The 10,311-nt window shown below is 45.3% G+C and overlaps 1 protein-coding gene across 1 annotated transcript in view; it reads right to left on the minus strand.

Annotated features, from left to right (window-relative positions):
• Positions 1-405: 405 nt before the first annotated feature.
• The window catches only part of EPX (eosinophil peroxidase), a 13,443-nt gene continuing 3,537 nt past the window's right edge, over positions 406-10,311 (minus strand). Inside the window, exons 5-12 of the mRNA XM_069067401.1 lie at positions 9,744-9,950; positions 6,914-7,229; positions 5,471-5,631; positions 3,759-4,014; positions 3,268-3,438; positions 1,662-1,899; positions 1,182-1,394; positions 406-945 (exon numbers count right to left, since the gene is read on the minus strand). Of these exons, the coding sequence (XP_068923502.1) occupies positions 1,193-1,394; positions 1,662-1,899; positions 3,268-3,438; positions 3,759-4,014; positions 5,471-5,631; positions 6,914-7,229; positions 9,744-9,950 (1,551 nt within the window). The 3' untranslated portion in view covers positions 406-945; positions 1,182-1,192. The remainder of the gene's footprint in view (positions 946-1,181; positions 1,395-1,661; positions 1,900-3,267; positions 3,439-3,758; positions 4,015-5,470; positions 5,632-6,913; positions 7,230-9,743; positions 9,951-10,311) is intronic.

Below are 10,311 nucleotides of genomic sequence, written 5' to 3' on the forward strand. Positions count from 1 at the left end.
TCTCCTTTCCTACCTACCACTTATGATGTTCTTCAGAGGGTCTCTTAGTGTGGACTTGTTCCTCAGGGGGCATAAAGACAAAAAGGTGCAACAGCTCTCTTTCAGTGAGAGATAGGTAAAATCTGTAGTATCAACCACCCATAATTCTCCCTACCTTTCTCTGGCTGAATCAGACCCTAAGTCAGAGAAAGTAAGACATTCTGCACATTTCCCAAGGATAAGAGATTGGCCATATCACCTTAACTGAAGATTGTGCTTAGCTAGTGTCTGGCACATAGGGAGCACTTCATAAATTATCTCTTTTCCCCTCTCCCTTTTTCCCTTAATTGTTTCTCTCCCCTTCCTCCAACCCCCACTAGAATAGATTGTGAGAATGTCCCTCCCCAAGCACACAAACAGTGACAATTCTGCTTTCAGCAGTGCTTTATTGGCAGAAGCAGGATGTAACACTTAGCACACTGGCCAAGGATCTCTTTTACCCCCAGAGGAGGGATCTTGCAGGGATCTGTGGGACTGTGAGATGTCTGAGTCTCAGAGATCTAGAAAAAGAGACTTTTCTACCCCAGGGCCATGGAACCCACTGCCAACTCCGTCTCTGGCTTGAGGCCCCAAGGCTTCTGCAGGTCCGGGATCCATAGCCATTAGTCTTAGCATGACTTCCCAGGCCGATGTGGCGGGGAGCTTGGTACCAGCAGCATCTGAGTGAACTCATACTGCTGATCCCAAGCAGTAAGCTTGGCTTTGAGATGGGAGCCAGTGAAAGCATCAGCAAGAAGTGGAACTACAGGGAGAAAGGGGTGCTTCTCTTGGATGCCTCTGATTGCCCTATCCCCACCACTCCTTTTTGCCAAGGGAAGAGGCTTGGATAGACTTCTGTGGGAACAAGCAGAAGTGACTGGAAATGTAGACAGCCAACAAATCTGGAAATGAGGTAGCCTGAGTGTCCTGTAACAAAGTCCAGGGCAAGATGAATTCTCACCCTAAGCCCTAGATCTTGGAATTGACTGGCAGCAGCCCCAGGGTACAACCAAGTAAGTGGTAAGCCCCTAGGAGATTTTCTCCTATCCATCCCACACAGAGTGTGACCCTCAGTCCTTCCCTCCCCCTCTATAGAAGCCTGGGTACTCAGCTCACTAGGAAAGAGGAAGATTTCAAGCTAAGAATGAAGGTACTCTTTTTACCTGCATGGTCCTCATCTGCCTCTCCAGGCCAAGAGGTTCAGCTTGGGGATTCTCCTACAATTCACAAAACCCTTTGGGTAGATATTGGTCTTGAAGATGTGTCGGGGAACAGTAGTAATGCCAGTGTTGTCACAGATAATTCGAGATAAGGAGATTCTCTTCAAGGCCCGGCGCTGACTCGGGGTGAAGACGCCTCGTCTCTGCCACCAGAACCTTCAAAGAAAATGGTTGTGGTAGGGTAGGGTAGGGTGGGAGGGAGCAATCACACAAAGGCAAAGTTAGCAGCAGGTATGGAGGTGGGAAATTTGTTCTTGGATGGAATGCCCAGCTGAAGGCCAGGATCTCAGTTTGGGCTTGCCCTGGTCTTTCTAATTCAAAAGAAATGAGGCACATCAATTGCTCTCATTACTCACTTTAATTCTTAGGTGAGTATTTAGTGTTCTCCTTCCTCTTCCTCCTTTTCAGACAAAGAGCACTCACCTGTCTCCATCTCTTGCTCTTCTAAACTGGTTCTCAAAAAGGCAGGCCAAGAGGGGCCCTACTCTGGCCCCAGGCAATAAGGGCTCAGCAACGGCACCAACCCAGATATCGATGTTGTCAGGAGTCCCGTACAGACGTATGAACTTCCTTGCCAGATTGGTGTTCTTCAGCACCCGGGCAAGTTGAGACAAAGTTCGAGGTTGGGAGAGCCCACAGAAGCGTCTCCAAGCATTGTATCCTAGGGTAAGAAGGGAGCTGTTCCAGTCTTCCCCTTTTATCCCCCACCAAACTTCACTCTCAGGGAGGAATTTCTGGTCATCTAACTCTGGGCTAGAGCACAGCTCCCTGCCTTTCAGTATGAACTTCACTATTCCAGAAAACATAGTCACTTTGCATAAGTCTCGCTGGCCTTGTTAAGTTGAGAACATTTACGTTTCCATGCAGTAAGCACGTGCAAATTTGGATAGCCGCTTGTGTAATCACAACATACAGTCAGGTTCACCTGACCCATAGCCATGTGCCTAATGACCATTATGCTGCAAGGTAATTGGATATAAAGGATAATTTAAGTGGGATGGGTCAAAGGCAAACTGAGTTTTGCAATGTTAGCATCATGGAGATGCAAGGAATTTATCTGATCTAATCCCCTAGTTTTTGTTACTGAGAGACTATAGGCTCAAAGTAATATGTATGACTTGTCCACTTTCACGCATACTGGCAGAGCTATAGTGTAAAAGTAGACTCTCTAACTCCAAATCCATCACTTTTCCCACTGTTCCAAGATATGGATATATCTGATGATAGCCTGCCTACTTGAATCTAAGAATTCCAGCTCCCAAGGGTCCCACTCGGGAAGAGTTGGCTAGGCCAGGCTTGGATCCAGCTTTCCCCTTGGACAGTAGCCTGGATGCATGAGCCTGGGCCCAAGATTACCATGTGGGCTATAACTTAGCCCCGAAAAAACCCCCAACAACACAAGAATGCGGCCCTGGCTGGCCAGAAGAAGGCCTGGAGAAACTACAAGAATGGGGATTAGAAAAACATTTCTGAGGTCAGCTTGGGGAAGAGGAAAAGCTGGAAGAAGCAGGGAACAACTGAGGTCCCTTCCTAGGTCTGTAGCTTAAGGGGACCCAAACAGCTACATCTCCCTATTTCTCCAACACAGGCCACCAATAAGCTGGGTGAAGGAGAGATTCCCCCTCCTCCTACCCCCCCCCTTCTCTCTCCTCTCCCAACTCTTTCTTTAGTTTCTGTCTCCATCACCTTGTCCCTGTCCCTATCCCTCTCCTTCCCTTCCCTCCCTCCCTCCCAGGTTGAGAGCCAGGTAAAACTGTTCTTGGAGCTCAGTAGGTTGCCCCAATGTTATTAGTGACCAAAGGTCTGACCTATTACCCCACCCCTTGTGCATTTTGGAAAGAAATATGGATCAAACCCCTTAATGACACCTCTTGAAGCAGCCTGAGTTAGAAAGAAGTACTGAGTTCCTGTAGGTCAGGTGGAACATTGCTGGTAAGAAGAGAGATCCTGGGGAAAAGCCTTTGCCCAAACTAACCCAGATGCCAGAGCCCCTCCCCATATGGATATAAGAATGGTCTTGTTCTCTCACCTGGGAGACCATGGTCCCGGCTACGTTGCATGTTGAGAGCAGCCAAGTCCAGCCCGATGCGCCTGAATTGTCTGAATAGCTTGTCCCTGAGCTCATCCACCAGTATCTCATCTTGGCGGTTCAGCTTGGCTGGAGTAGCTATGAGGCCTCGGAGAATGGGGTCAATTCCACCTGGGAGAGACCAAATACTGAAAGGAACTGATGTTTAAAAACCTTACTCCTGGGGGCAGCAGTGCTCAGAGGGACCTAACTACTATTTGTAGCCATGGTAATCTAAAAACCTTACCCATGACCTATCCAGCCTCACTTAGCCTCTATATGAGAGAAAGCTTTCTTATGGGGTGGTGGTAGTGGTTAGACAGTGGAGGGCAGTGGTACATGTGTCCATTGGTGTTGGGGGAAACCTTGTCTGCATGGTACACTGAATCTTACTCATTGGAGGCCCATCCCACCTGCCCCCTCGAACAGAGATCTCTGATAATCACAGTTACCTTCATTTACAACTCTCCAGCTGGCAAAAAAAACAGTGCTGAGAGGGACTCGGGAATTGGATCCCAAGGACTGGTACCGATTGCCCAAGCGGAACATGAAGGGCTGGATCATAGTGTGACCAAAACGGAAGGCCAAGGTGAAGACATTGGAGACACGGGGATCTACTTGAGAACAGTAGCCCTGGTAGCGACCCAGAGTTCTTCTGGTCCTGACCCGACCCAGAACAAGGGGGAGGAAGTCTCTGTAGGTGATGATCTAGAGGAGAAGACAGCCAGAAGAATGGCTTCCTATTTCCTGTGTCCAGAATTCATTTATTCATTCAATCTGTCATTCAACAAGTGTTTAAATGCCTACCATATGTCTCAAGCACTGTGCTAGGTGCTGGGGACAGAAAGACAAATGAAACCATACCTGCCTTCAAGCTTATGCTGCTTTGGAAGAAAACAATGTGTGCACAGGCAAGTAAATAACAAATATTTATATACAAAATAAATGCAAAGAATATCCTGGGGGAATCAGTGAGGGAAAGCAGTTGAACAGAGCCATGAAGGAGGTAGGGATGCTGAGGGGCAGATGTGAGGAGAGCAATCCTAGGGGCAATGGGGAACCTTAAAACTCCTTAAACGGAGAGTGGCATGGTCACACCTATGCTTTAGGAATATTATTTTGGCAACAGTGTGGAGGATGGATTAAAACCATGGATGCTGATTAAGAGGCTATTGCAAATAGTCTAGGTGAGAGGTGATGAGTGCCTACCATCAGATTGTCAAAGGTAACAAAAAAAGAAAATGACAAATGGTGTGACAGAAAACAGGCACACTGATGTACTCTTGGTCCGTTGTGTGAACTGGCACAGCCATTCTGGAAAACAATTTGGAACTATATCCCTAAGTCACTAAACTGCATACCTTTGACTCAGTGATACTGCTATTAGGCCTATTTCCCAAGGAGATCAAAGAAAGGAGAAAAGGACCCAGATATTAAAAATATAGCAGTTCTTTTTATGAATTCTACGCACCTCCTCACAGAGGAGTGATAGACTCGGTACAGAATTAGACATACATTTTTGGATGTGGTCAGTGCAGGAATTTGTTTTGCTTAATGATGCAGATTTTCTATAAGAGTTTTTTTTTTCCTTTTCCATGATGGTGGAGGGAGGTGATAGAGAGAGTGGAGATTAATGCTTGTTAATTTTTAAAAGTAAAATAAAATAAAAGTTACATCAAAATGAACGACTCTGAGGTCTTGAGTCTCAGTGACTGTGCAAATTCCCTTGACAGAAATGAGGAAAGTGGAAAGAAGAGTGCAGTTTAGGAAAGAAATTAAAAACAGTTTAAACCATTCCTTTTCCCATTTGGATAGCACTTCCTTCTTTTCAAAGTAACCCCCACACCTATAATCAATCTTTTTTTTTTTGTCATCTTTTCTAACCCTGGGAAGGATGTATTACCTTCCATGGGGAAAAGATCCCGTAGTGAAATTAATGACAGACATGAGTCTAGGACTCCAGTTCCCCTGGCTCCTTGCCCAAGATTTTTGTACTAGGTCACCACAACACAGCTTCACCTTTACCGTTTGGACCCAATTAGGTGGTTACATGTATCCTCCCTATAAATCCTTTCCAGGCTAAGAAAGAGAGCTATTATCTCTGTTTTGAAGCACCTTGGCTTCTCTCCCTAGGGGAAGATGGTAGTCACTCAGCAGTGCCTACCTGGACCATGGCCCCAACAATCTTCCGGGCCTCCTGGTACAGTTTCTCTCCACTCCATCGAGGATTTCGTCGTTTCAGCTCCGTAGCCAGCCGGTTGTGCTCCCTTACAAAGAGGGTGTGGATTGCAGCTAGTTTGGGGGTTTCACTTGCTCGACTGTCACCTTTGAAAGCCCCAAATTACGACAACCATCAGATTCCTCCCAAGAACATTTCCTACCTAATGGAGGTCCTTTGTTTAGGCCTGAAACTTGCTCTGTGATTTCAGGCAAGCTTCTGGCTCTCTGGGCCTTTATTTCTCTAGCTAAACAGTGAGGTTCTTTCCACCACACCCTGGGGGTCTGAAAGAAGGAGAGAGTAGATTTCTGAGAGCAAGTCTATATACCCAATGTGCTCAAGGCCTGGGTCCTAAGAGGTTAGAGGAGAGCTCGCATATTTATGCAAAATCTAGGAACCTGGATTCTGGAAGAGAAATCTTTTTCATATAGCATGTGAGAAGAACCAGAGGGTAGATCTATAATTAGGAGAAATTGTGGTGAAAATGGACATGAATGAGTTTTGAAGCCTTGAGTCTGATTGTGATGTCCCACTGAATCATAATTTGTCCCCCACTTGCAATTGCTATACAGCAATCCATATTCTTCTCAGACACTTAGATTTGTTGATTTCATTTTGTTCTCTTTAGTGACACAGGGCAAGAAACAAAGAGAGATGGACAAAAATAAATGCATATGTTTATATAAAGGGTTGGGGAGCCTGTGTCCTTAAGGCCGCATGTGGCCTTCTAAATCCTTAAGTGTGGTCTTTTGACCGATTATTCTGTAAAATTTGGATTCAGTCAGAAGGCTGCACTTAAGGATTTAGAAGGCCATGTGCGGCCTTCAGGCCACAGGTTCCCTACCCCAGTCTATGTCCTTGTACAGATGGGGAAGGGAAAGAGTAATAGATTAGAGCATTAGTTCCTTATGTCTGATGTGAAGTGGAACTATTTTACTAAATTCTACATGGGGCAATAGCCAACAATTAGCCAACATATAGTGCTCCAGGAAATCTGTACATTATTTTCTTTTGCTGGGGACATTAGCCTCTGTCCCTTTAGCCCTAAAATAAAAATAAGAGATATATAGCATTAAGAATGAGAAAGGACCTTAGAAGTCATCTCATTCAACCCTCTATTTTTAGCTCATATAGGAAGACTGAGTGCCAGGATTTGCCCCCAAGCACCCTGACGCTAGACCCAGTGTTCTTTCTGCCATACCAACTTGCTTTCATACACCATCCTGCATCTCAAAGATATCAAAGATTTGAATGAGATGATTGGAACCTGTAGGGTAACTATACCAATGAGGAGCCTGCAGCTCCCTTACTTTCTCACAATGCCCCTAAAGGCCTGGCAACTCCTTATAGATGCTCCCAAACCCTTCCTCCCAAGCCTATGTGCCTGACCTGCCAGGAAGCAGGGAATTTGAGCATTGCGATTGGTGAGCAGGCAAGGGTCTTCCTGGTGGTTGTCAAAAGGCAGAAGGGCCCTCCCATTATCTTGGAACCGTGTATTGACGGCCAGGAGCCCCAGTTGATTGGATGTGTTCCTGAGCCGGGCAGCAAGGGCATCCTCACTACCATACACCATGCTGGCATCCAAAAAAGAAGTGAGTGTGTTGAGCTGATTGAGGATAGAGTTCTTCCTGGGACAGGCGGGTGCAGATCGGTCAAAAGGGATGCAGTCCTTCCGATTAGTAATTCGAGGGTCGTTTGGTGGGATCTGTAGAAAGAAGAAGGTAGATAAGACTGGGTTCTGACCACTCCCAGCACAGGGTTCCATTCTCTGTCATCTCTCTCTATCTTAAAAATCTGGTTCAAAACTCACTTCCTCTAGGATGGCTGTCCTTAACTAACTCCATCTTACTCTTCTTAGAGAACATTAGAACCAGAAAGACCGAAAAGCTAAATCCAGTCCATTCCCTTCATTTTAAAGAAAACTCAAAGCTTAGCCATGGGGTCCCAAGAGGTAGTAGAGCATAGTGGAAAGACTTGTTGGACTTGGAGACAGGAAAGTTCTGGGTTCAAATCCTGTGTCTTACACTTAGCTGTGACCCTTGCAAATTTCCTTTCTGAGCCTTAGGGTCTTTATAAGTAAAATGGAGATGGTAATACCTGTTGTCACTCACTGTCTCACAGGATCTCTGTCCCTGTTTTTATCTCTGTGTCTTTGTTTCTCTCTCTGTTTCTCTTTATTTCTCTCTCTGTCTCCCCCTCTGTCTCTCTCTGTCTGTCTCTCTCTCCTTGATTCTCTCTTTTCTCTAGATTTTTGCAACACTGTTCTTTCTTGGTTCTCCTCCCATCTGCCTTACCATCCATTCTCAGTTTCCTTTGCTGGATTTTCAATCAGCTCATTCCCTCTAATCATGACATATATGACAAACCCAAGGCTCCATCCTTGGCCCTTGTCTCTTCCCCCCACCTATACTATTTCACTTGTTGATTTCATTAGCTCCCATGAATTCAATGATCATCCCTTTGTAGATGATTCTCAAATCTATTTCTCCAACTATAATCTCTTTTCTGACCTCTTTTTCTGACACATCTCTTACTAGCCGACATCTTCAACTGAATGTCCCATAGGCATCTTAAACACATGTCCAAAAACTGAACTTATTATCTTTTCTCCAAAACCCTGGCCTCTTCCTAACTTTCCTATTGTTGTGAAGGGCACCACCATCCTCATGGTCACCCAGACTCACAACATGGGCGTCATCTGCAAATCCTCACTCTTTCACTCCCAAATCTGTCACCAAGTCCTGTCAACTGTACACTTGAAGCCTCTCTAATTTATGTCCCCTTTTCTCCTGTGCTGCTGCCACCACCCTGGTACAGACCCTTGTCACCTCATATCTGTACTAGCCCCTTCTGTCTGGTCTTGCCACCTCAAGGACATCCCCTACTCAGCTTGAATTGAAGTGTGGGTCTAACCATGTCATCTCCCTTTCCACCCCACCCCCACTCAATAAACCCCTTCAAGATCAAATATAAAATTCTCTGTTTGGCTCATAAAGCCCTTTGTCATCTTTGCCCTTCCTACCTTTCCAGTCTCCTTACAACTTATTCCCACCCATACTCTGTGACCCAATGACATTGGCCTCCTTACTGAACCTTTCCCCATCTCCAGACTCTGAACATTTTCACTGACTGTTCCCTGTGTCTGGAATATTCTCCTTCCTCATCCTCACCTTCTGATTTCCCTGGCTTCCTTCAATTTCCGGCTAAAATCCCACCTTCTGCTAGAAGCCTTTCTGGTCTTATGTTAATGCTAGTGTCTTCCCTTGGAGATGATCTCCAATTTGCCCCGTATATGTTCTATTTAGGTGCAATTAGGTGTCACAGTGGATAGAGTGCTGGTCCTGAAGATTCATCTTCCTAGTTCAAATCTGGCCTGAGATACTTAATAGCTATGTGACCCTGGGCAAGTGACTTAACCCTGTTTGCCTCAGTTTCCTCATCTGTAAAATAATCTGGAAAAGGAAATGGCAACCCAATCTAGTATCTTTGCCAAGTACACCCCAAATGGGGTCACAAAACTGAACAACAAAATATACTATTTATACATAGTTGTTTTGCATTAGGCTATGAGTTCCTGGAGAGCTAGCAGTATCCTTTGTCTTTCTTTGTATCCCTACCACTTAGCATAGTGCCTGGCCTGTAGTAGGTGTTTAATTGTTGACTTGAGCTGACTCCACCTCTGAAAACCTTTTGTTTCCTACAAAACCCTGCTTAAGCTATACCTTCTCTATGAAGCCTTTTTATGTCTCCCATCTACTAGTTTTCCACACTCCCATGTCAAAATTCTATCTTGTATTTTATTTTCTATACATTTTATATATACTCAATTACATATATATATGTATGTGTGTATATATATACATATATATGTATATTGCTGTATTTCTGCATTATGTATATTTCTCCTTGAGGCCAGGAACACTTTCATTTTCATGACTCTCTCATTGTACTTCCAGTGCCTAGCATAGGGCCTGGCACAGAGCTGAGTGCTTATAGACTGACTGATTGAATGAATCATAGATAGCATTGAATTATTTCCTCCCTGTTCCACCTCTATCTCTCGTCTCCCAAACCAGATTATAAGCCACCTCAGAGCAAGGGCTATGTCATATTCTTCAGCGCCCTTGGCTCCTCAAAGGCCTCAAACAGCACTGACCACAGAAGGGTGTCAATAGCTAGGTCCTGTATTGTATTATCTCTTTATCCTCAAGAGCCGTACCTTGATAGGGAAACAAGGGAGTATCTGGGCACAGCTCTTCTCACAGTCGATCCCCTGGGTGAAAGCCACCTTGGCTTGAGACTCAGGGCTGAAATCCAAGTCATGGTCAATGAACTGGCCCCATTGCATGAACATGAGTGCCCTATTCCAGTCCAAGGTGATCCTTTCCTCAGGGAAGCGGACAATCTGGTTGGAGACAGCCCGGACCTGGACAGAAAAGATCGAGTTAGGACAATGGAGCTGATGATTTGTCCAGAGCCTCCCAAGATTTAAGGTAGGACCTGGCATGAAGTAGAGAAAATCAGATTCCTTCATCTTGAGTTCATGAATCTGCATTCTTTTCCTTGACCCCAGAGCTATAACCAGGGTGGGACAAATATGGTGAAGTCCCATGCATGTCTGAATGTAGAGGGTACCAAGTTGATCCCAAAGCTGATGGGGATGATTAGGACCACCAGTTCTTGGAATTCAATAGTGAATACTGTTTGCCCACCCCTGCCCTCCAGGGTCTGAGGAAATCAGAGCTTTAGCTCCAACACATTAGTACCTCCATGCAATCCAAAGACAT

This window comes from Petaurus breviceps, unplaced genomic scaffold, assembly GCF_028583685.1.
Source record: "Petaurus breviceps papuanus isolate PSGF00001 unplaced genomic scaffold, PetGlider_PUasm1.0 90750, whole genome shotgun sequence".
In the NCBI taxonomy this organism is placed as follows: Eukaryota; Metazoa; Chordata; class Mammalia; order Diprotodontia; family Petauridae; genus Petaurus; species Petaurus breviceps.